The 26,395-nt window shown below is 33.7% G+C and overlaps 3 protein-coding genes and 3 pseudogenes across 3 annotated transcripts; 2 read left to right on the top strand and 4 right to left on the bottom strand.

Moving 5' to 3' along the window:
* Positions 1–1,600: 1,600 nt before the first annotated feature.
* On the top strand, positions 1,601–18,111 carry LOC146942704 (structural maintenance of chromosomes protein 3-like). Its single transcript, XM_085750054.1, has 29 exons — positions 1,601–1,615; positions 1,737–1,791; positions 2,285–2,323; positions 2,451–2,518; positions 2,597–2,668; positions 4,130–4,209; positions 4,349–4,427; positions 4,535–4,652; positions 4,751–4,926; positions 5,745–5,990; positions 6,076–6,197; positions 6,453–6,597; positions 8,037–8,209; positions 8,364–8,463; positions 8,743–8,879; positions 9,088–9,289; positions 10,572–10,659; positions 10,744–10,897; positions 11,400–11,592; positions 11,711–11,902; positions 11,978–12,161; positions 12,247–12,317; positions 12,388–12,487; positions 12,735–12,937; positions 13,334–13,483; positions 16,109–16,213; positions 16,823–16,997; positions 17,453–17,645; positions 17,796–18,111. Exons 1-28 carry the CDS (start codon positions 1,601–1,603, stop codon positions 17,623–17,625), a joined length of 3,615 nt encoding a protein of 1,204 aa, XP_085606180.1. The 3' UTR covers positions 17,626–17,645; positions 17,796–18,111.
* A 733-nt stretch (positions 18,112–18,844) lies between these two features.
* LOC146942703 (putative galactinol--sucrose galactosyltransferase 1) lies at positions 18,845–20,183 on the bottom strand (annotated as a pseudogene).
* A 412-nt stretch (positions 20,184–20,595) lies between these two features.
* Positions 20,596–20,706, top strand: LOC146942702 (U6 spliceosomal RNA; annotated as a pseudogene).
* A 1,571-nt stretch (positions 20,707–22,277) lies between these two features.
* Positions 22,278–22,976, bottom strand: LOC146942701 (SKP1-like protein 1A pseudogene; annotated as a pseudogene).
* A 704-nt stretch (positions 22,977–23,680) lies between these two features.
* Positions 23,681–24,599, bottom strand: LOC146942700 (auxin-induced protein 6B-like). Its single transcript, XM_085756742.1, has one exon. The coding sequence runs from the start codon at positions 24,272–24,274 to the stop codon at positions 23,846–23,848; it is 429 nt and encodes a 142-aa protein (XP_085612868.1). The 5' UTR covers positions 24,275–24,599; the 3' UTR covers positions 23,681–23,845.
* A 571-nt stretch (positions 24,600–25,170) lies between these two features.
* On the bottom strand, positions 25,171–26,309 carry LOC146942699 (auxin-induced protein X10A-like). Its single transcript, XM_085756747.1, has one exon. The coding sequence runs from the start codon at positions 25,590–25,592 to the stop codon at positions 25,314–25,316; it is 279 nt and encodes a 92-aa protein (XP_085612873.1). The 5' UTR covers positions 25,593–26,309; the 3' UTR covers positions 25,171–25,313.
* Positions 26,310–26,395: the final 86 nt, after the last annotated feature.

Genomic DNA, 26,395 nt, shown 5'->3' with positions numbered 1-26,395 from the left:
GTGCTCATTCAATTGGATATACTTGAATAAATTTAAATGTAAAAATTTGTGCCAAAAAAAAAAAAAAATAGATGTAAAAACATGTATCAGTGAGAAATAGTCCTATGTTTTTTTTTTTTTTGTAAAAAAAGTCCTGTGTTTTTTTTCTTTTTTATTTACTCTTTTTTTCCATGTTTTTTTAAGTATCGGTATAAAATGTTTCTCCTATATTTTTTATATTATTCATAAGTGAAATGTATTTATTAATGTTTTTTATTAGAAACACACGATGAGATAAAATCACACGTGTGTCATATAATTTATTTTTAGTAAATGTAAATTAAATATATGACAAATTTGTTACGAAATAAAAAAACGTCATTCAATAATTTGTAGATATTTTTATCATGATAAAAACAACCTCTTTAGGGCCTTTGGCCCTCTTTTGTACCAAAAAAAAAAAAATTACCTCTTTAAAAAGAACAATTCCGAACCCGTTTTGTTACAAATGAAAATAAAAGTGATTTTGATATCTATTATTTAAGAGAATTTATATAACAAATCACGATTTATTTTGTTTGGTTATTGTAATTAAAATCACATGTTTTAAATAATTTAATTTGTTTGGATACAACTATAAAAAAATGGATTTTTTGTTACAAAACTACATCAACTTTAATAAAAAAGATTAAGTTAGTGTGTTTTATCGAGTGAGAGTTTGTTTTAGTTTGTTTATAAAAGAGAAAAAATAGAGGGAGGTTGAAACAAAAGACACAAAAAGATATAATTTTGATGACATGTCAAAAAATTAAGAAGGGGTAAGATTGTAATTTTGGTAGACATTAAGTTTCATAATTAGAGAATAGATTCATAATCACACACACAAGTGAAGAAGTCGGGGTTTGAATCCCAATCACAACATCCAACCTAATAATTTCGGCATTTTTTTGGCGGTTGAGCGTGGACCAGAATTTTGTTTTTTTGTTAAAAACCTTACCCTGGCGCGTATATATACCCATTCCCTCGAATAACGTTGTCTGTGCCGCACGGCTTATACAAAATTGCTACTGAACTCTCTCTCTCTCTCTCTCTCTCTCTCTCTCTCTCTCTCTCTCTCTCTCTATCCAACCCTACTCTTAGGTCAACTCCGCTCATCGCTTTAAATTCTTTATGCTTTTCTCTCGTAATCATCTGTAATGTTTTCTTCTCACTTTCAATGAACTTATTTTTTCATGGTTTTGAGCATGATTATTCATCTATGAAGCACCGACACAAACATAGACACCGGATATGAAACTGATACCAACATGACACCGGCGAGGCGGCGATCATTTTAAATAGATGAACTAATGGAACGTAATCACATGTGCCGGTGTCGGACAATCTTTAATCAGAGGTGTTGGTGCTTCATAGTTGTTCATAGCCGTAATGCTATATACGTATATCATGAAGGAATTTATTTCTGTCTTCACATACACACCGCTGTTGTTATTTGAGAAGGTGTTGCATTTTGGTTTGTGTTTCTTATATCATCATGCTTTTGGAAGTTTTTTTTTTGGAACTACATATTTTGGAAGTTTATTTATTTACTCTTGTAGGTTGAGTTAATGATAGTTTCAACATGTACATTAAGAAGGTAACTGTTCTTTGATACATTTATTTATTTAATTTAATTTTTAATTTGCATTTACTTCTCCTGTAATATAACTAACATTTGGTTAAATTATTTTTCTGTATTTTTAAGGTTGTGATCGAAGGTTTCAAGAGAGAAATTTGACACGGAGGATTTCAGTCCTAAAGTTAATTGTGTTGGTAATAATTTTATTGAAAAGCTTTTAGATGATTCCATCTATTGATTTAGCATAATTCTTTAATAGAACGTTGTAGGCATTTCATTCATGACATGCCATGATGGCAGGTTGATACAATGTGAAATGAAAGACTTCACTTTAGAACAACCTTTTATTCCATTTTCTAACGGCCACTAAAAGGAATCCTATTTGGAAGATGAGTTTGAGAGTAGGTTTAAATAAAAGCAGATTTACTTGTTAAACTATTTGTGGGAGGGGATTTAGCGAAAATGATCCTATCTGGGAAGTACATTCTTTGTTCACTACATTCTCTTCATTTTCATTACCTCTTTATGCTCTGAAGATTCTTCCTTTTGTTTATTCAATCTAATTTAATCTGAAGTTGTTTCATAAAGTCATTTTGCATCTTTCGTTTAGGTCAAATTAGTGCGCCATGATTGTATTTCTTAGTAACATCAATAGTATTTATTTGCTCATTCTTTTCTTTTTTGCAGTTGGTGCTAATGGATCTGGTAAAACTAATTTTTTCTATGGTAAGAAAATTGCCATTTCCTGTGCCACTGTACTTATTATTTGATCAGCTTTTACTCTTTGTGAAGTAGCTGAACTAAATTGCTCGCCTTGAATTTGACACGTTTTCCCGTTTTCTTTTGTTTCCAGCCATTCGTTTTGTGCTGAGTGATCTCTTTCAGAAGCTAGGCAGTGAGGATAAGCATGCACTCCTCCATGTATGACACAGTTCATATCCAGAACTAATCAATAATAGTAGAATTTGATAAATCTTAAATGAATTTTTCTCTTTACAGGAAGGGGCTGGACACCAGGTTTTATCTGCGTTTGTGGAGATCGTGTTTGATAATTCAGACAATCGTATACCGGTAATATTTTGAAAACAACAATTTCATATCATTTCTATTAATAGAAAAGGAAGATGATTTTCCACCTCTCTAAGTTCCTTTGCTACTAATCGTATACCGGTAACTTAAACCAACCTATAAGCTTTCCTTCCTATCTTCTTTTCTATTTCAAAAGGTCCATTAAATCTAGGGCTTATTTCTCACTGGGTCTGCTAGCTAAGGACCTAAACCGATATGGTTGAGCTCCCTCACCTCATACTTCATGGCCATCCTTTCTTGTTAGCTTGTAGTTTCATATTATCGTGTCCTCCACAAGTGGGTCTTTAACAGATGAAATTTCCAAGCACTTGTGAATTAGATTTAAAAAATTACTATATAAACAAACACAAATTTCCTTAAATAAGGTTTGAAAATCTCATCCACGAGTGCCTGAAAAGTAGATCGGGCATTTTTGTGTCCTAAAATTTTATGAATGTCACTCTACTTCAACTGAATTTGATACCTCGACTTCAAGTCTAATTTAGAAAAGAGAACGACATCCCACAACTCAACTGAAAGCTCATCAATAACCGGAATAGGGAATTTATTGGGAATTCTTCCTTTGTTTTGACTAGAATTTAAGGGCATTGTTCTCAGGGGTTTTTATTGTACCTACTGCCTACTATCTTCCTCAAGTTTAGAAGTAATTTGATTAATGATATAGTTCTCTGAGTTGGCCAAAATTTTTATTTGATACACTTTCAGATGCAATGTCATTTGTTCAAAACTTATTGGATATTGAATATCCTTTTTATATATGTTGTCTGCAAAAAAATTCGGTCGATGCATGGCGATGTACCTCTTTTTACATTGCACCCTGTTAGCTACTGTGTTAAGAACTGTTGCCACGTTTGCAGAGTTTAGTTTTCCTTTTATTTCTCATTCTGTTTTGAATATTTAAAAGGACAATGCTATATATAGCAAAGAAATATCCAGCGAATTTATTTATCCCGAACAGAGAGCAACTATTTAAAAGCCCCCACTAACCATACATGGGGAGTTAGTGTTGTAGAATTAATTTACTTATAAATAGGTCATGTTACTGTCGTGATGCTTTGGGATACAATCTTTCGCGATGAACAACATTTCCCTATTTAAAATATGTTGCCTAGTTTCTATTTCAGTTTGTTTTTTCCTAGTTTTCAGTCAGCAGTTTGTTTCTAGTATTCTACTGTGACCAAACTTATAGGAACATGATCTGAGTGGGCCGTTATTGTTCTATTATGTATTTGTACTTTGGAATTGATTGAAGTATTACTCTTCTTCCACTTGTTCTAGCAACTGCCTTTAATATTTTCCACTGCAACTTTACAAAATAACAACACACCTGAATAACTTTCTTTTTCCTTTCTTTATTATTTAAGTGATTTATCTTTGATAACCACTTATTTGCGAAATTTGCACATGTACATTATGTTGGTATCTATTTTTGTGGGTGAATAGGTTGACAAGGAGGAAGTGCACTTACGCCGGACAATTAGTTTGAAAAAGGATGAATATTTTCTAGATGGAAAACACATAACGTGAGTATAATAGATTAAGACATAGAGAATGTAGGATACATTCATTTTAAGATAAAATTGACATTTTATCCTATGCTCTCTAGTTATTTGAGTATTTTATTTAGGTATGTCTTAAAGAAAGATGATAAATAATTTGCAGGAAAACTGAAGTGATGAGTTTACTGGAAAGTGCTGGGTTCTCTCGCTCAAATCCATATTATGTGGTACAACAAGGAAAGGTATTGGTGCATGCTGATGGTGCTATGATTTGGATTTTAAAAATTTTATGTTGTTGATAAACTTTGAAGTAATTACTAAACTTGCTCATTTCTTGCTCTTTCTCTAGATAGCAGCCCTAACCTTGATGAAAAACTCCGAACGATTGGATTTACTGAAGGAAATAGGCGGTACTAGAACTTATGAGGAGAGGCGTCGTGAAAGTTTCAAAATAATTCAGGATACAGGCAAGTCTTTCCTACTTTTTAATTTTAAGATTTCTCATTTTTTATGTTCATTTCTTGTTATAGATGTTGCTATTGTCATGTATTTTACTGTGAGGCAGATAACAAAAGAAAACAGATTGACCAAGTTGTACAGAATTTAGATGAGAGGTTGAAGGAACTAGATGAGGAGAAAGAGGAGCTTGGAAAATATCATAATCTTGACAAGCAAAGAAAGTCATTGGAATATGCCATATTGGACAAAGCAGTTCAAGATGCTAAGCAAAACCTTGCAAAGGTTATTTACATTAAAATGTTTCTACATTTGTAATTATTTGAATGACATCCATTTTTGTGATGATATGTTGATTTTGTTAATTCTTGATGCATGATTCAAAACCAATGCTTTGATAATACGAAAATGGTTATAATAAGTTCTTATGAAGACCTCATTTATGCCAAAAATCTGGCACTTTAAGATGCCTTCTCTGCTATAAAAGCGCCATGGTGTGACTGTCCTTCACTAATTTTCCATAGTGGATGTCAAAAAATTCGCCGCTGCAATTCACAGTGGCCGGTATTTTGACAACACATGAGCTAGATCATGTAGAGAGTAAAATTCACTTTCATTATAGTAGTAGCAAATTAATGACCTTCCAACTTAGCTTACATCTCTAAATTTGTAATGTTTGAGAGAGAGACCAGATTAATAATAACATCTGTTTCTCAGAGCAAGTTTTAGGGGAAGTCTTCCACCTCATTCATACCCAAATCTTCCACTTCTTAGTCTTCTGGCAATTGGCTAGTCTTTCACTCCTCCCTTTCTCTCCTGCAAATGTCTCATCTCAGTTTCATCCCCGTCCATTACCAATCTGCCTAACATCCTTGACGCCTTTTATCCCTACTATGAACTTGGGTAGAATCCTCTCCAGTATTCAATGCAATTATTTGCAGTTTATAATTGCACACTTAATTTTTGTTGTTGATCTTTATAGATCAATTAAAAATTAACATGTCAAGTTTATTTTTTTTCTAGTTTTCTAGATATTTTTAATTCTGGTTTTACTATATTACATTTCTGATGCATAAAGGTATATTCTTGACTCCTTGTTTTAGATAGAAGAGTATCGGACCAAGGTTTCCAAAATATCAGCAAAGTCGCATGACGAATTTCTTGATGCACGTGAGAAATCCAAAGATTTGGAGAATAGTTTGAAAGATGTAACAAAGGAACATCAAAACTTTATCAAAGAAAAAGAAGTTATTGAAAATCTTCAAACAAAAGCATTAAAGAAGCACACTGAGCTTGAGCTTGATGTTAAAGACTTACAAGAGAAGATCTCTGGAAATATCCATGCCAAAGTATTATTCTGAAGATATCATGTTATGAGTTCTTTTGAATGGGGTAGTTCTGTTCATGATTTATATTTTACCTAAATGGTTTCAGGAAGATGCCACAAAACAACTGGAGATGCTTGAGAATGAAATTCAAGTCTCAATGGATGAACTAGACAAAATCATTCCTTTATATGATGGTCAAGTTCAGAAAGAAAAAGACATTACCAAGCGGTATGTTGTAGTTGTACTTGTCTACTGATATACTTCAATAAAGTATAATGTATTTAACTCGCCCGGTGCATACATTTTGACATCCCGTTTTCTTTGTTGCTCTGTGTGTGTGTGTGTGTGTGTGTGTGTGTGTGTCTCATTTAAAAATAAACATTAAAGTAGTTTGGTTACATGATAGAGAAATATAATTTATCTTTCACATATTTGTACAGTTTTTATTCAAATCTTATTTCTTACAAAATTATGAATTGTTAGAATCATGGAGCGTGAGAAAAAACTCAGTATACTTTATCAAAAGCAAGGGCGTGCAACACAATTTTCGAGTAAAGCTGCGCGTGATAAGTGGCTTCAAAAGGAGATTGATGATCTTGAACGGGTGCTCTCTTCAATCACAATGCAGGCAAGTGTTCATTTAATGGCATAAGTTATTCTGAATTGTGGACAAAATACTGTTTTTTCTTTTCCACAAGAAGTTATCAGCTATTCATCGGGCTGTTAATTCGTTTTCTATAAATTTTAGCTCAATAAACAGAAATCGCATCTTTGAGATCCATTATATACACATCATTCTGCATAATGGATTTCTATTACTCCCTCTATCCTTAATTATAAGACCCCTTATGAACATTTGCTCCTCCTAAATATAAGACTCTTAACAAATATCTGGATACATTTATTGCAATTTGCATTGGAATATGAAACTTCAACATTGAATGTATTCATACATAATACACATTAATTACACCCTTCTTATTATTCTCGGGGAATATATACAACAACAACAACAACCAGACTTTATCCCACTAAGGGGTCTGGGGAATATATGCTTCAATGAAATCCAATTAAGTTTTTTCATAAAGCTTTATGTTTATTATTGTTTAAGAAACAAAAATAAGACGCCAGCTAACTTTTGCCTCTGATTATCAAGTTCTGCCCTCCTAAACTGCTACCAATTTCTTATAGCAGGCTTTTCAGCACTCTGTCAGACACTTGAAATTTGTTACTAAGATTAGAAGCATATTATATAAAAGTAATCTCTAACTTCTTAATGGGAGTTTTTATGTAGATTAGTTATTAAGAATTGGGTTATGTACATAGATTTTTCATTTTTTTCCCACTTCCTAAATCTTATATTATATTCATAATTCTTATTAGCTGATGAGCCATGTGATATTTATATTGTTAAGATTGACATATTAAATTGTGCTGACCGAGTATTTTATGAAGGTAGTGGAACTTGGAGTATTAATCCCTGATGTGAACATTAAATAAATTTCATTGGCACTTAACTAAAACTAGCGCCGTTTTGGGTATAAAAAAGAGGCATTTTCCTCACTCAACATTTCTAAGTAAAACCCTGCATGTTTTCCAATCGGCAGTGTATGAGTAAGAGTAGTTCCATGCTCCCCTTTAACTTAGTTGTAGTCAATACTGTGCTATAGCGCCATAGCAGAGCGGCCCCTGTGCTATATTCTGAGATAGCTTCACACCTCAGAATAAGATAAAAAATTCCAAAAAATCCCTTTAAGATTTAAGCATTAAGACTTTTTGTTGGGATATTATTGGAATTATGCAATTTTGAAACACCAAAATAGTGCCACCATCGCATCTAGTTATTAAGTTTTTATTTATATAATTAGATTGTATAAATGATATAAATTGTTTAAAAGTGTCAAGATAATGGCCATGCCGCTTTCCACTATCATTTTATAGCATTTTTGGGGTTGGCCGTTATGCTCTACTATCCGTGTTTTGTAACACTGATCGTTACCCCTTACTATGTTGTCTTGTACTGTTACAGATTTTTTTTTTTCTTTTTATTCTTGTTTTTGGCAACAGGAGAAAAATCTGATGGAAGAAATTGCACGGCTTAATAATGAAATCCATGGCCGTGATGAGAATATCAAGAGCCGTAGAACAAATATTACTACTTTGGAATCTCAGACTGCCATGTTACGTAAAGGCTCTAATGATTATAAAGTAAAGAGAGATGAGCTTCAAGACGAGAGGAAGTTCGTATATCTTGTCTATTTTTTTTTTTTTTATGTGTATAGATGTTTTTTTTTTCTGGATGAAAAAAAGTCATTAAATTGAAGAAAGTTAGATATTTCTTAACTTTCATAGTAAATGAGATATTTCTTATAGTTTTGTATTGTTATATTATAGGTCCTTATGGACTCAAGAGAATGAACTTACGGCTATAATTGATAAAGGGAAAGTAGAACTTGAAAAGGCTGAAAAGAATCTTCATCGTGCAATTCCTGGTGTGAGTAAACTATCTTAAAAACTTCTTTTAACGTTGTATTTCCATTGCATAAAATGTTAGATCCCTTGTGGTATTTCCTAAGCATTACACCTCTCACTACATGTGGGGTACTCTATGCTTGTTTATTGTATATAGTTTTAATGATTTGTAGATACCGTGTCCGAAATAACACAACACTTGATCATAGATATAAATTAATGTCATTCTACTAATTTAGGAATACTCTCAACTTTTCCATTCCATTAGGTGTTTATATAAGTATCTTTCGATTATGTGCAGGGAATTAGAAGAGGGTTGAATTCAGTTCGGAAGATCTGCAAAAGTCACAACATTTCTGGTGTTCATGGTCCAGTTATTGAGTTGCTGAACTGTGATGAAAAGTTTTTCGCCGCAGTTGAAATGACTGCAGGAATCAGGTATGCCTTGTAATTTTTTGAATAAATGTGTCACATTCGTAGAGTGTATTTTGTTTTGGATATGGGAATGGGGTAGATTCGGCACATCCATAGCATGTAGTTTTCTTTTAATCAACTTTAAAATTTGTTCTTAGCTGAATCTTCTATTGGTTTTTATAATTTTTCATATTTGGCTTGATTTCTTAATTTAACAAATTGATTTTAACAGCTTATTTCATGTGGTTGTTGAAAATGATGACAAGTCAACCGAGATAATTAAACATCTTAATCAAGAAAATGGTGGACGTGTTACATTTATTCCACTTAACAGAGTACGTGCTCCCAACGTCACTTATCCACAGAGATCCGATGTCACGCCTCTTATACATAAATTGAATTTTAAAGATGACTATACTCCAGCATTCAGAAAGGTTAGTTTCTACTCAAGTGCTGTTTCTTACTTGCATATGGGGTATATGGCATGGTATCTTCGGGTGATATGTTAAAATTAGCTTAATTCTAAAATGGTTTATCTGGTTTCATCATAGCATATTAAAATTGGCGCATCGTGTAGTATGGGATGCTAGAGGGTAGTTTAGTTTGGTTCTTTCCCTCTGACAACTGATTTTTAAGGGAAGGTTTCCCAGGAGCTTGGGTGCTTATCATCCTTGGATTATAAGTACCCTTTAGGCTCCTTTTGTTATTTAGATTGTTGGTATTAATAGAATTATTTAATTGAATCCCAAGTATTTTGTGGGATCCTAAGAATTCATGATAGTTGCTGATTTTCTTCCTCTTGATTGTTTGGGAACTCTATTCTTTTAGTGAAATGCATATATTGTTTAAATAAATTTACACCGACTTCAAAATTAGAAGGTATATGTTTTGGACAAGAAAACATTTTTTTTACTAATCTAAACCAGCTTAAAATAAGGGGTAGTTTTGTAAGTTTCATTTAATTATTTTAAAACACGAATATAAATTCTCTTTCTCGTAAGCTGCTGGTTTGTCCATCTTAGGTTTTTATATTGGGTCCATGTCATTCTCACAAAACCAACTTGTAATGTAAAGGGTGCCTCTATTTATAAACTTGTTTCATGTCTTATCTCTTTCTAGTGTAGGATTTGAGTTTTTTCTAATACACCTTCTCATGCCCAAACACTATTAGATTGGTGCGTGGATTATTTGGTGGCTGGTCTGAACAGGTAAACTCTGATATTATCTTAGGTTTTTGTACTTGACCTAACTTATCCTTACAAAACTGGTTTATAAGGTGTGGGGTGCCACTTTTTATAAATTCTTTTAGGCCTTATCTCTTTTCAGTGTGGGATATAGATTTTTCTCAATAGTCCAAAAGTGGGTATGGCCGCAGAGAAAATAACGATCTTATTATAGATTATGCATATTTAAAAAAAAAAATTCTTAGCAATTAGAAATAAAACAGATACAAGACACTATTTTGGGGGACTAAAAGCATTACTTAGTATATTTTGGGGGATTAGAAACATATCTAAGCCATTATTAATTAGAGTGTCTAAGTTTGAAGCATAGTAGCACTCTATACCTAAAGGGGTATTCAGGTTTTCAAGGGAATATCCTTCCAAGGGAGCACTTCAAACCTGAATATTACTTTGTCTAATCAGTGATGTCATCCTCTTAGTCATGCAGTTGCATTATGTTCCTTAACATCAATTATGATATTATTTCTATTAGGTATTTGCTGGAACAGTTATCTGCAAGGATCTGGATGTGGCTTCAAAGGTAGCTCGCACAAATGGTTTGAACTGCATAACACCGGAAGGTTCTCCTAGCTCTGTGCATGTGTCTACATAGTGTGGATGATCAATTGTTTTGTTTTGACAAATTGTAGTCTATCTCTTTACAGGTGATCAAGTAAGCAATAATGGTACTATGACCGGAGGATTTTTTGATCACAGGCAATCAATATTGAAGTTTATGAATATCGTTAACAAGAGTACTGATAGTATTCACATTAAAGAGGGAGAATTGGAGCAAGTTAAACTTAAGATACAAGATATCCTTTAATGTTAGTTAATAAACAGTACTATATATGAAAGACATATAGGGGGAAACTGAGAAAACAAAGTAAATCCGGATGACCTTGATTACCATCGCAAGTTTGAAAAGAACAGCTCTAAGAGTGAAGGAAACAAGAGTTCTACCTGTGATATTTGGTAATCAAGGATGGTAATATTGCTTACTTGCGAGTGAAGGAAACAAGAGTTCTACCTGTGATTTTATCACATGTAAAGTTGGGCAGAACTTGCTTGTTACTGCACTTCCTTGGTTTAATAAGCCTTCGCACATATTTGGTGTTTGTTGTCGACTCTATATGGTTTTCTACACTTAGTTCATTCATTGATGATGATTGATTTTCCTTTTACATTATCCATTGTTTTTTCTTGTACTAATTTTTTTAAGAAGTGCTTGATTTGTTTTTGACAAGATAACATGAAAAACCACATATTCATTAGTTTCTTGATTCATTCTCTAATGCCTATGCTATTCCTTGTCGTAAAGCCATTTTCCCTATGGTTTTGTTTTCACTGAGCTGGTCTCACAGATAGACCAAAAGATTAATGAACTTGTTACTGAGAAGCAAAAGGTCGATGGTCAATGTGCTCATAACAAATCACAGATAGAAGACCTTAAGCAGGACATTGCTAATTTTAACAAAGATAAGCAATCATTTTCAAAAGCACTTGCAAAGAAGGTGTCATTGAGTTTCTCAGATTATACCCAATAATCACTCATGAGCTTCCTTTCTATTGAGTTACTTGTGAGACTGGTCACTGCTAATTGCTTTTTATCTTTTCCTTAATTGCTTGTAGGATAAATCACTTGTTGATGTCCAGAATCATATTGAACAGCTTAAGGCTAGCATTGATAGGAAAAGAGATGAGATGGGCACAGACCTCATTGATCATTTAACGCCAGAAGAAAAAAAACTTATGTCAGAATTGAACCCTGAAATCAAAGACTTTAAAGAGAAGCTTGTTTCTTGCAAGAATGATCGCATTGAGGTTATTGAGTGAACTGTATTGATGTTCATAATATGAAAAGTGCTATCGTTTCAATTTTAACTTCAAATTTTGCAGAGTGAAGCACTAAAAACGGAGCTGGAGACTAATCTAAGGACTAATCTCAAGAGAAGAAAACAAGACCTGGAGGCTGTGATATCATCTGTTGATGCCGACTCTATGGTTGTTGATGCTGTATTGAAGAGGCAGGAACTTAGTGATGCTAAAATATTGGTTAATGATGCATCAGCTAAGCTTAAAAGTGAGTACTTCAGCCAATGTTGTCTTTTATCTATACATCTAAGCTCAAATTGTTGTTCCTTGTTTGACCAAGTTTTCTTCCTCAGGTATTTCTGACCGTATAATTAATCGAACCAACAAAATTGCAGAGATCAAAGACGAAATGAATAAATTGAAGGTATTTCTCTTTTAAATTGATTGATTGTTATGTGTTGTTTGTCCATAGTGACGAAGTTATATATCTGCAGACTTTGGAGGAGGAGTATGAGAGAAAACATCAGGAAGAAGCTAAAGAATTAGAGGAATTGCTTGCCTTGCAGCATATTTATACTTTTCTTACTTTTGTGTGTAGAAGATTTATTTTTTAAGAGGGATATGATAAAAGAGGATGATATTCTGAAAAGAAAAGAAATGATAGTTAAATTATAAAGCTCTAAAGCCACATTTCATTCTCACTTCAAAGTTGATAGCATGTGCTTCCTAAGAAAGCCTTGTGCTCTTACAAATACTCCTAACTTCTCTTCAAAGCCACATTTTCCTGAAAAGCATATTCCTTTTGACTCCAGTGTCACTTAACTGTTTTCTCTGTACTTAGTTGACTCTTTTCCTTTTATCATCGGCCATGATAGGTACAAACAGAGGAGTATTAAAGATTTGAAAAAAAGGCTGCACAAGTGCAAAGATAAATTGCAACAGTTTAGTCATGTTAACAAGAAAGCGCTCGATCAGTACATAAATTTTACAGAACAGCGAGAAGAACTTCAGAAAAGACAAGCTGAACTTGTTGTTGGAGAGAAGGTATACTGTCATTTCAGTTAAGGAAGTTCTTTATACTTGTTACGAAGATACATAAGTCTTTGGTGGCCAAATTTGCCTGACCTGTTTGCTGGTTCTGTACTTTAATATCGCTTTTCAAACAATTGATCTTGGCTGTGAAAGTTGTCGCATCTGTGTCCATGAAGTCGGTATTGTTGAACACTTACCTGCATCTGGAATAACATATTTTTGTGTTATTTTTCTTATTGAGTTTACATTTTCTGATGTTTCATGTCCTGTAATGTAGTATTAATGTGATTTTTGGTATTAAGATTGGGTTTGAGTGTAGGACTGACTCAATGCCAACTTTTGAATTTGTGATTGTATTGTATGCAACATTGCTAAATTGTTTGACTTTTTTCTATTAAATAATTGCAGGATATAAGAGAGCTAATATCATCGCTAGATCATCAGAAAGATGAATCAATAGAACGAACTTTCAAAGGTGTTGCTAGCCATTTTCGAAAAGTATTCTCTGAGCGTGTAAAGGGGGGTGATGCTGATCTTGTTATGATAAGGAAGAAGAAGGTTTGTGGCTATTAAATAATGTCTTAGATTCTCCCATCAATTCTATTGATTGCATTGGATAGGAAAAGATGACGCTTTATAGCTTGTTATCCGTGTTTCATATTGCATATGTGTTTTTTTTTTTTTTTTTTTTGATCAAAGCTAGAAAAATTAAATTGCAAAACAGGAGAAGGCCTGAACCTTATTACAACATATAAGCAGGCCGGTTATGACCAGACTCAACTAAAACAAAACCTAACTCGAACAACATATACGCAAAGAAGCAATCAACTAGCTAGAATAAGCTGCCAAACAACTAGCTACTAGCACCTGTTAAGAAACATATTTGGGATTGCTTTTTATTACACCCTTTTTGGAACGAGTTTGGATGTGCTCACTACTAGTGGTGCCATCAGAGTCTTTGCCTCTTGCAGAGCTGCTACTCTTTCTTGACTTCCTGCTGGGCTTAGTTTGATGAAGAGCATCTGGTTGTGCCTCCAAGAACTTCAAAGCCACAGGGTGCATATTCATCTTTTCATTGTCACTGTCATGGTCCATAGTGTCATCTGTTGTGTGGTCAGAGTCCACCACATCCCCCCAATATTTACTAAGAATTTGGACACTTTTCTTGGCTGCAGCAGTAACATTTTTAGAGCCACTAATAACATGAGCCTTACCTTTGTCTGGGCCTAACTCTTCATAAGTTGTGACAGGAATGGCCATTTTAATAGGAGAAAGCACATTCAGATGTTACTCCTGCAACACTTGAACCCTCTCAGCCTGCTCAACAGACTTAGGGTATGTGTTGAAAATATTATAGCAAGAGAGAATTATTATTTCAGTAGAAGGGCACTCCTTTTTATAGGAGGAATACATTATGACAACTTCTCAAATTAAGGAGTGATATACCCCCCCCCCCCCCACTATTTTTGATGATGTGACGCAACCGAGTTGAGGATCTCGACGTTGAACTAAGCTACCTTCGCGAAATCAAACTCCCGAGGCTCAACAACCATGGGATCTCAAAGCTTCTTCGAGAGTAGAAGATCAGGGACGAAGTGTTGGGGGAGCTTAGTGGAGTGGTGGAGGTTGCAGAGTTGTGCCACATCATAAAAAATAGAGGGCGACCAAAAAAATCCCAAAAGTTGGACCAAAAACCTGGTTTTAGAAATGAGGGAATTCAGGTTAATTACGGTCAAAATAGGAAGACCGAAAGTGCATTTAAGCCTAAAAATGAATATACATCATGACCAACTTTCTTATTAGATGCTCAAACGCCGGTCTTGTTAAACTCTAACTTAATTGTTGGCTTTTTGTTGATTTGAAGGCATAAATGACAAGCATAAAATTTCGAAGTCTATTTTTCCCTTATATAGTGACGATCAATTTCAATATGCTTTGTCATGTTGGAAGAGATTGTGGGCTATACTTGCTATCACATGAAAACTTCAACGGAAATTCTATCATCATCTTTAGTTCCTTTAGGACTCTATAAATCCACAGGCCTTCACAAATTCCGTGGATCGTTGCTCTAAACTCAGATTTCGTGCTACATTTTGCAAACACTTTGTTTTTCGCTTCTCCAACCTATCAAGTTTCACTACACGTAGGTACAATAACCTAAAGCAGACTTCCTATCTTTTACAGAACTTGTCTAGTCTATATTAGTAAAAATAGCAACATTGTTATGATTGGTTTTTCTTCAAAGAATATACCCTTTTCCGGGGTATCCTTTAACTATCTCAAAATTTTGTAGACAGCCCCTCAAGATGCTCTTCATAAGGAGAGTACATAAAATGACTGACAACACTTGCAGGAAAGGCAACATCGGGACAAGTATGTGCCAAGTATATTAATTTTCCAGCTAACCTCTAGTATCTCCGAAAATCAACCAGAATATTTCCTTTTTGCCCAAGATTTTCGTTTGAGTTCACAGGTGTATCATCTGACCTTCAACCACTCATTCCAGTCTACAAGAGATCAAGAATGCACTTTTGTTGAGAAGCTAATATTCCTTTTATAGAAGCAATACATAAACTCCCAAATTAATGAGTGATATAAACATAAAATAAAAACTAGGCTTAGTAGCAGTTTTAGCCCCCTAACTTTCCCAAAGTTGCGATTTTGGCCCCCTAAGAAAAATAAACTACAAAACCGCCCCCTAAGTTTTGTACCTGTGGCATTTTTGGTCCCCAAGACCAATTTTGACTCGGTCTACGCTGACATGGCACCCTAAGTGAGGTGCCACATATTATTTTTTTTATTTTTTTTTGCCTTGGGGGGCAAAAACTGCTATAGTTGCAAAACTTAGGGGGCGGTTTTGTAGTTTTTTTCTCAGGGGGCCAAAATCGCAACTTCGTGAAAGTTAGGGGGCGAAAACTGCTATTAAGCCTAAAAACTAATATTAATAATAAAGACTAAGAATTTTCTAATATTTTCGACAACAATATTTTCGCTTCATTAATTTTTTTATGTTTTCCTATCAAACTGTTTTCTTGCTCTTGTTTGCATGTGGTGGTTGAACATTGCTTTATTTCTATTTTATTTACAAAATTTGTGAGGATTCTCCAAATGCAAATTGATGTTTAATTTTGTTATTGTAACTCATGAAAATGGTATTTCTATATTTTGTTTCCTTTCCCTCAGGATGGTGATCATGATGATGATGATGAGGATGATCAAGATGAGGGTGGTCATCGGGAAGCAAATCCAAAGGGGAGAGTAGACAAGTACATTGGAGTGAAAGTGAAGGCAAGTATATTTGATTTTTGCTTCTTTATTTTTCAATTTTATTTTTAGTCAGAAATGGCACGGTGTGTATATATTAATATTCATGTCTAGAGATATTAGGTGAAATTTTCTAGACAAAACAACACAAAACAAGCCTTTAAGATACTGGACAATTTTGTCATCTACGATATTTGGTGGACAACAAACAACACAATAAAAAATAAGGTGAAATTTACTGCAATAAGGTGAAACCCTTTAAAAATATAAACATCATTAGAGAGGAGAGAGAGAGAGAGAGTAGTTAAATCAAACATAATACGAATAGAGTTGTGTTGTCCAATCCCTTATTTTTCAGCAAATCAAATGCATTCAGTCATTTTGTTCTGGTTGGCATTTAGAGAGAAATTACATTCAATTGGTAGCACAGCCAAATAAAAGCAAAATTTGATATCATTCAACAAAGATGTGTCTTGTTCCTCGACGCTTTAGTGATTGTAAAGCCGACACGTGTGTTCTTTCTACCACATTTTGGTTGGGGTTGTGTGCTTCTTCAGTTGCTCTGGCATTGTTCCAAAAAGTCGAAGGTTTGCATTCCTACCTGATATTCGTAGACATGTTTATACCTTTCAGGTCTCTTTTACTAAGCAAGGGAAGACAATGAGCATGAAGCAGTTATCGGGGGGTCAAAAAACTGTTGTCGCCCTTGCACTTATCTTTGCCATACAAAAATGTGATCCGGCTCCCTTTTATCTATTCGACGAGATTGATGCAGCATTAGATACAGAGTACAGAACTGCTGTTGGAAGTATCCATTCTATCAGTTTGGATGCTATATTGTCATGTCCAATGTCTGTTCTTGCACTTTCTTCATCTATATTTACCGCATGCTGCATCTACCACTTCACAAGGGCTTGTTTGTTAGAACTTTTTTTTAACAGCTTTTATCTTAAAATATAACTTACTTTTTGAAAAAAAAAAAAGAATCTGAAGATAAGAATATCTGAAATTCACTTTATTTGTTTGTTTCATTCAAGGTGCATATAAAATGCTTTGAACCGTACTTAACCGATTCTGTTCTGTCCTTCAGCTATTGCCAACAAAATACTTCATAACATGAGTTAATTATTGCATTTAGTACTTCTGTTTAGAACACATGCATGAAAAAAAAATTAAAATTTGTCAATGGATGTGATATTCTGAGTGACATCTATATTTCCTTATATATACCGTCGTTCCTTTGGAGATCCTTGACTTCCATAGAAATGATCCAGCGCCTGGCAGATGAAGGAAACACTCAATTTATCACGACAACATTCCGTCCAGAGATAGTGAAAGTTGCCAACAAGATATATGGAGTGACACATAAAAACAGGGTCAGCCGTGTTAATGTTATATCGGAGAATGATGCTCTACAATTCATTAATTATGTTTAGACAAAAAAATGCTGAATAAGGTAACATAATAATAATAATAATATATATATATATATATATATATATATATATATATATATATTTACAATGTTTTTGACGTGGTGATGCTCGCCGCTCTTATTTGAGGCAAGGCAAAACGGAAGTAATTGTATTATTTGTTTGCTTGAAAGGTTGGAGCAACACTATACACACATCCGATAGAGGAATACGATAGATGGATCTGAAGTTGGAGAAAGAGGGATCTGATCAATGATAGTATGAAGAAAATCTGGAAGAATGGAAGCAACTATACAGACATATTGATAGAGAAAAATGACAGAGGCGCTAAGATATCACAAGTCACGTGACTATTTAATTTAAGTTTTTTAATCTCATATCTTAATTTTATCCAACGTTTGAAACAAATAGTTCTCATTTGATACATTTTCTCTCTATCTCTGTGTGCGAGCGCTCATGCTTTCTATATATTGATTTGATTTCGTTTCATTTGCAAAAACGTAAGAGGCCTGAATGAGACCGAGAGACAGAAATAAGCCGTCGTGAAAAAGTTGATAGAAAAGATTGTGATATTCATTCATTTGTTTCAAGTTATACATTAGAACTAGAAAATACAAACATTTCCTGCTACAGGTCTACATAGGCTCATCAAATTTCCATGACCAACCTAAAGTATTTGATTTATAAATCAATAGAAATGTTCCGTTGATATAAATAAATCACAAGTTAAAAGCTTCACTTGATCTCAATAACTGTTTCATTGAGATTGAATAAAGCTTCAAATTTGGGTTTATAATAATGGGAGCGTGTTTCTCAAATATGAGAGAAGCGAAACAAGTAGTTGTTGCTCAAATTGCAACAAGCAAACAATGGCATCGTCGATTTCTTATACACTGCTCAAGGTTTTCAGCCATTGTTCATCCAAGTTGAGGTACGAAGGCGTGTACACACACCTTCAAAGTCTGAACTTGGATGATAAATATTCCCTTTAAATTAAATGATTGTAACTTCTTGGACTTGATAAATATTGATTGTAACCTGCTAGCAAATTGGCACACGATTTAAAAGTATTTATTTGCATGTAAATTCTGTATGACGCGGAGAGAAATGAGTCATAGTGAAAAAGTTGACAGAAAAAAATTGATATTCATTCCTTTATTTCTAGTTATTTAGAAGGACTAGAAACTACCAACATTTCCTGCTACAGGTCTACATAGACTCATCAAATTTCCACGACCAACCTAAAAGTATTTGATAAATCCATAGATATGTTCCATTAATATAACTCTTTCTCTGGCACAATCAAATCAATAGTTACCGATCCTGATTCTTCCTCGTAACTGAATTCCACCTCTTCCGAATCAACATTAATCAACTCCAGCAAAGCTGATGAATAAGTACTGAATAGGTCACACCACTGACACCAGCACACTTTCATAGAAACATTTGCAACTCCCTTAAATCCAGTACTGAACTCTTTGACAGCCCCTCCTGAATTGAACATGTTTTGATTAAACCAGTAGGAAATTTTTTGACAGGGACTATCCTAAAAAGTTCGTATTCTCAGGATTTCATGGTAATTCAAATGGAAACATCATTTGGAAGGTAGACTACTTCACCTGCAAATCAATATCGATCATAAACAAAGAAACAATTATACAAAAGAAAAAGTGGTGTCTCCTGTCCATTTATCATCTGCAACCGTTGACCAATAGTCGATATCTTTAGCCCTAATGATGCCAATGATTTTGCCTGGATTCTCGTCGTGGATAAGATTCTTCTTTCTACCGGCTCCTTGACAATTGAATACCCCAACAACTCTAGAATGGTCATTCATGTTCCGTATCTTTAGAAGAATGCAATAACAAAATCCATGGGCAAAGAACAGACTAATATATATATCAACTGGTCAATTGAGTATATTAGGTACGTAGAGAATTGTGGATTTTTTTACCTTTTTCCATCTCTAGCAGGATCAACAAATAAGAAATCCTTGGTTAAAGTTGTGGTGTTCAGGCTTATCACTGCAAAACATTACAAATCAGAAGGTAAGATATCATCTATCTAATTCGGTTGTGTGTGCAACACTAAAATATGAAAGATTAAAGGATTTGCAACATCAATGTAAAATTGTTTTACACTGACAATCATTCACAACTCAGCATGACAACAAACAATTACATAACTGCTATTTATTTAAAAATGACACAATGTGAATTGTGTGAGATGCAGGGTCTCTTTGCCAGAAACCATTTGAAGCTCCAATAACAACAGAACGCTTTGAACTCCAGCAAGTAAATTCATTAAAATAAAGTCATATTAATGTATAAACCTAGAGGAGGTTCGGTAAAATCATTCACTTGAGTTTGTAAAGAATTCTTTACCGTACAATCCGTCTGTACTGTGACTCATGCAACAAATGATTCCATTATCAACAAACCTAGATATTGATGCCTTTGGAATGCCTGATGATATTTCCTAGCAAGTTTCACCTTCCCACCATGTTCTGAACCAAGAGATTCTAGGATATTCTGAACATCAACTTCCAGAATTAGGAGCATTAATTATGATTTATGACTTTATCTGCAAAAATTACCTAGTAATTTGAAATAAAACTTTATAGATATTTCCACAAAAACATTACAACTGCAATTGCAGTCACATTTACCCGCATTTTACTACAATATCAAATGCAGTGTAACTGCGACTATAATTTAAAACCATCTAATCAACTGTAAAACAAGGAGAACGCTCAATCCAAATTGTGGATATAACTATCTTCCCACTGGGGGGGTAAGATTTAGCACACCTCGAGAAAATTTCTTTATTGTTGTAATGACCTAAACTTCTTCTTTGTTAGAAGTAGGTTGCATTGCATACGGAGTATTAGGTTTGCTTGCTTGTTTGCTTTAAGTCCCATATCACCTAAATATTTCACGTTTTGAGTGTTTATATAGAACAGGCAAACGACAAGCCTTGACCCTTTGGAAACATCCTATAAAATTGGAACGGTACAGAGAAAATTAGCATAGATGGCCCCTGCCCAAGGATGACACGCACAAATCGATCATGGTCCAATTTTTTTAACTTGTTGTGTTTATTTTGTTGCATATTATCTATGAAGCATAGACACGGACAGGTCAACCCCAGTAATAATTTAAGAAAATGACATAATTCAATGTAATCATATGTATCTAAGCCGTTTCGAACACGATACCTATATGACACCGGGACAACGCCTAATCTTAGGAGTGTTTTGCTTCATAGTTTGCTATAGATAGATAATTTTATTTATGATTGTCACTATTATTATGGATAGATAGTTTTATTTCAGTCTTCTATTATGTTATGTCCATTCAAATATTATGTTATGTCCATTCAAATGCTTCACAAATCCAAATAGCATAGCTTTCGATTATTTATTGAATACGAATTTTCAAATATTTTTAAAAAAAATTCAAAGTTGGTCTTGAGTCAAACATAAAAAGTCCAAGACAAACATTTAGATATTTATTAAGAAAAATGTTAACTAGTGTCCTCGAGTCAGTGGTTAAAGAAACGATTGTAAATATCCTAAACTTTGTTCGGGCAAAACATTAAAAATGTAAAAAATGATATTTTCAATGTAAAAATTTTCGTTTTGCCATTTATAAAACCACTTAAAAGTGCATTGTTTTTTTGAGTTTATCTAACATGTGAAATATTGTATATGTTAAAATGACTAAAGTAGACACTTTTTTTTATTGAAAACAACAATTATTATTTATTAAAAGGAACATATTTTAATATTTGTCAAGTCATGAATGATGACACAATGTTTCAACAACTCCACTCAAGAGACTGTTTGTTCAACATATATCAGAAAATTCGTATTCAATAAGATTTATGAGTGGTAGAAGAAGAAAAATGACCAAGATTATTAAAAATATTTGATTTAGACATTAAATGTTAAGATAGTAAAAAAGATTAAGAAGATTAAGATTTATGAGTGATAGAAGAAGAAAAATGACCAAGATTAATTTGTAATATCTGGACATTAATCAACTAGCCGGCGTTCCAAAAACTCTTTTTCTCTTCTCCTTTCTTCATTCTCTTCTTCAACCCTTTTGCCCTAAATCACCCTCAAATTTATTTTTCTGTGCTCTTTAATTTAAATAAATAAATGATTTTAATATCTATTTTTTTTTTTGAGAAACGAATATAACAATAAAGGTCAAAGATACAACAAAATAATTTCTTGGCTTAATTACTCTTTTGGTCCCTTAAGTTATTTGTTGGTTACATTTTGGTCCCATAAGTTATTAACGTTACAATTTGGTCCCTTAAGTTACTTTTTGGTTTCGTTTTGGTCCCTTAACTATTAAAAGTTTCATTTTGGTCCCTTAACTTATTTTTTGGTTTTGTTTTGGTCCCTTAACTTATTTTTTTGGTTTCGTTTTGGTCCCTTAACTTATTTTTTGGTTTCGTTTTGGTCCCTTAACTCTAATACATTCATTCTAACGTAAAGGACCAAAGTGGTTGACGGAGGAAGAGTTAAGGGACCAAAACGAAACCAAAAAACAAGTTAAGGGACCAAAACGAAATCAAAAAATAAGTTAAGGGACCAAAACGAAACTTTTAATAGTTAAGGGACCAAAACGAAACCAAAAAGTAACTTAAGGGACCAAATTGTAACGTTAATAACTTATGAGACCAAAATGTAACCAACAAATAACTTAAGGGACCAAATCATTAATTAAGCCTAATTTCTTTTGACAAACGAATATAATAACGATAAAACACACATCATGATCATGGGTCAAACTAGAAAATCACTCAAAATCAACATTGCAGCCAAGTTTGATTCATTCAAATGCCCATTGATTTTCCCTGCGAACATCTTCCTCTTCCTGCGGAGTGAAATCATTCTCGATGTTGAAAGTCTCTCGAATTTCCTCTGGTGTCTTCCCTTTCATCATGTCCGCCACAGTCTGGCAGGTAAGATCCAGCAAACTCTTGATTTCCAAATAGTTTGCAGCAAGAATGAGTTCGAAAAGCGTACCCCGATTAACCTTCTCAAATTCAGCATCCCAATTCTCAAGATCATCTTCTAAAGGTTTTCCATCGGCATCCACATGCTTCTTACAGTATTCAATCACCATCTCCAAAATATTTGCGGTGACGTTCTCAAGAGGGTTGCGTCATGGGTGCAACCTTCCTCTATCAAATGCTTGATCACCTGCGATTCAAGTGCCACCATCTTGGAAACTTTGAAGGTTTCGCCATCGGAACTCTTGAGAGTGATCTTCTTGGTGGATGAAGACATCGTGATCGTGTTTGGGGAAAGGTGTGAAATCGCTTCTGAATTAGAAATTTGTTTGTGAGACTGGTTGAAACTTTGAATTGCATTTCTCTCATTTATAGGCGTTTTGTGAGAGAAATTTCCAAAATATTTGAAAAGTTGCAATGGTTAAATACAGACCTTTTGGAGGAAAGGTGTAATGCTTGACATTTGAAGCAATGTAACCATTCATGAACATACTCTTCCAAAGGGTTGTTTCTCTTCACTAAAGGGACATAACTTTGAAGAGAAAGAGAGATAGAACATCAAATTCTTGTGAGTCTAAATTCTGCCAAAAATTATACTAGGGTTCAAATATATTTAAAAATATAGAGTAAATCTTTTTTTTGGTACAAGTGAGTCACACATATTCCTTAAAATCTAGCTAAAAATAATTAATAATAATGTAATACAATGTAATTTTTTTTTTTTTAACAAGAATGTAATACAATGTAATTGTTTTTTTTAATAAATCTATATGTACTATCTATAAAAGAATACATGTTTTTGGGGTGTCTTTTTTAGTTCCAATTATATCTTTAAAGAATGCAATCTGATTGATATCATTTTAAAAGATAAGAATCTATATTATATTTACTATATATATTGTTTAATAAGAATCTATATTATATTTACTATATATATTGTTTATGTCATTTAAAAAGATAAGTATTGTTTGTTACAACATGAAAATGTCAAATTTCATGACTGATAAAATTGACTTGACAAATATAGAAATGAGTGAAATAATGTTGTTCAGTATGCATGTGTGTCATTCATATAGACAAATTTTGACCCCTTTTCCCAGTCACGGGAAAAGGAAAAATATTTGCAAGTGTAAAAAAAATGCCTATTGTTCAAAATGTCACTACTAATCTATGTCACTCTCTTGCAGCTGCAGATTTACAGCCCATTGAAGCGAGAAGTGATATGCAAAAAAACATCTTCTGTGCAAGGAATTGTGAGGCCACCCATTGGATGATCATATCCGAATTCTTCCTCTGCTCGACTCAACAAGTCTTGAAATGAAGTTTGGTTCAAGTAGGACATAGGGATCATAAACTGCTTCATTTCTTCTCCAACGTACACTGCAAGATAGCACTTTGGCACATTTGTCGCTTTTGTTGATGCTTGGCTACTGCTAAAGGAAGCCCTTCTTATAGCTGCAGGTAAACGGAAGCCCAATATAAATGTTTCAAACAACAGGCTAATGCTCTCAAATTTAAGAAAAATATATTTATCTTTTGATGTTTGAGTGTGTGAATGATTTGTGATGGCTGTAATGGAAAGTAGTAGTCTATTTATAGTCTTCAAAAGTTTCTTCAAATCCATTTCTTTGAGAAATTAAATTATTGTTAAAGGATGGGTTCCATGAGATGAGGGAACACGGAACACATGCTATTGTCTTTTGATGTCTCTCAATAAATCAATGGTCAACATGTTCAATAAGAGGTCACATTGTATTGTCTTTGTGACGGTTGTGAAGGAAGGTAGTGCACTTATAGTCTTCAAGATTTTCTTCAAAATTCAAATCCATTTTTTTTAAGAAATTATTGCAAAATAATGGGGTCCATCAGATGAGGGATCACATGGTATTGTCATGGATGTATCTCTAGCATGTATCAGTAAATTCAATAAGAGATTACCCACTTCGAAGTCAAATGAGATGGCCAGGTTAAACTTTGTGCTTGACTTATGGATAATACTCATATTTTTCTGGACATACATTAGACATTTTATATGTTCTCTTCATATTGATAATGCGGCTTAATGCCAACGTATAGCTAGCTACCAGAAATCTTGTTCTAGTTTGAAGTTTAAAGTATATATTGACTTGTTGGCTACTAATCATAAAAGATAGGAAGCAAAAGAGAACCTTTATGTAGAGCTTGGTCATTAGTCATGATGACCAGAAGAGTAGTATATGTTTGGATGAGTTTCTATGATTCTATCTTTTAGGAACTTTCAAATTTGCAATTGAGATGAGATTATTTGATACTTGAAATTAATGTTTTACTTCTATTCTATTTGTAGATTATGGCTGGTCCTAGAGAACTGGCAATGGTAGACTTCTCATAATTGTGTGCTTTCTATAATATAACTTTAACGATAAGTCCATGTCAAGATCATGGAAAGGTTTGTATGGCCTCGTAATATTAGCAAAAGAATTACCAGTCTTGGTGCATGCCATGCAACTATTTGAGATGACACAAAAAATAACACATAAATTCATAAAAATATAGTTTCTGAAGGTTCTCATTTAAGATTTCCACTTAAGAGGAAGCATCAAAATTGACAAAGAAATTGCTGATGTACAAAACTTGTCTCAACTAGTCAGTCCTACTATCCTATGTTATCACTTGTACATGAATTATAGTCTGTTCAAGTGAGAAGCTGTATGTAAGAAGACATCTTCCTTGCAGGGAATTGTAAGACCACCCATTGGCTGACAGTAGCCAAATTCCTCTTCAGCTTGGCTAAGCAATTCTTGAAATAAAGGCTCATTCAATAATGATAATGGAATCAAGAACCTCTTCATTTTCTCTCCAACATACACTGCAAGATAGCCTTTTGGGACTTCCACTTCTTTGCTAGATGATTGACTTGCACTAAATGTTGATCTTCTAATACCAGGTAAGTGAAACCCCATTCTTGTTTTTTTTTCTTCACGACAAAATGATCACAAAGTAGTAGAAGAAATATGCGAACTTGAATTATGAGCTTCAAGGTAAGAATGATTTGTGTTGCTTGTAAACTCAAGGATGGTTATATATATAACTTTGAAAGCCAATTGTATGGTGTGAATGAGTTATAATTCAATGGGGTTTCATTGGAGACATAGCTCATTAATGATCACATAGCACTGTCTTGGAGGTTTTCATTGAGGATTAGACTTGTGATAGAGACCTGTTTCAAATCTTTCAGAATTCAGACAAGCTCTAAACAAATCATTATCAAGTATATTTTGTCGTTGTTTCTATAGGACAGGAAAACTGGTAGCTGTTAATGCTTGAAAAAATCTATCAATAAACCATGAAATCTACTTGGAAGCTGTTGCAAAGCCCTTCTCATTACGAGCTTTATTTTTAGGCACTTTCACATCCACGATGGGGTCAATCTCAATAAGGTGGGACATATATTTAATTGCTCTCTAAAGTGTTAAGCGATAATTCAATCTTTGAGAAATACCTATAGACAGTATCATGTGATCTCTTGTGAACCATAGCTTGATTGTCTCCAACTATACTCTTCAACAACTAAGTCAAGAAAAATAAATATGCACAATTCATAAATAATGTGTTAGGTGTATGGTTGATATTTTTCTCATAATTCTTCAGGTCATTCATCAACAAACATCATGTTACATTATCAATATGAAGAGAACATGTGCCATGTCTGATGCTTGTGTGAAAAGAAATGAGTAGGCATTGATATATAGCGGGTACTCTATCG

The sequence above is a fragment of the Medicago sativa genome, chromosome 3 (genome assembly GCF_051527215.1).
Source record: "Medicago sativa cultivar Bolivia chromosome 3, Bolivia_mono, whole genome shotgun sequence".
NCBI lineage: Eukaryota > Viridiplantae > Streptophyta > Magnoliopsida > Fabales > Fabaceae > Medicago > Medicago sativa.
Note: the sequence above shows the minus strand (reverse complement) of the source record. Positions and strands in the feature narration are given on the sequence as shown.

Excerpts from the sequence above, each read along its gene's own strand:
- LOC146942704 (XM_085750054.1), top strand. Across the intron at positions 11,593-11,710 it reads CAAAAGCACTTGCAAAGAAG|GATAAATCACTTGTTGATGT; the intron begins GTGTCATTGAGT and ends AATTGCTTGTAG. Across the intron at positions 16,214-16,822 it reads ACATTGGAGTGAAAGTGAAG|GTCTCTTTTACTAAGCAAGG; the intron begins GCAAGTATATTT and ends TATACCTTTCAG.
- LOC146942700 (XM_085756742.1), bottom strand. The coding sequence starts at position 24,274 with ATGGATTTGAAGAAACTTTTGAAGACTATAAATAGACTACTACTTTCC.
- LOC146942699 (XM_085756747.1), bottom strand. The coding sequence starts at position 25,592 with ATGGGGTTTCACTTACCTGGTATTAGAAGATCAACATTTAGTGCAAGT.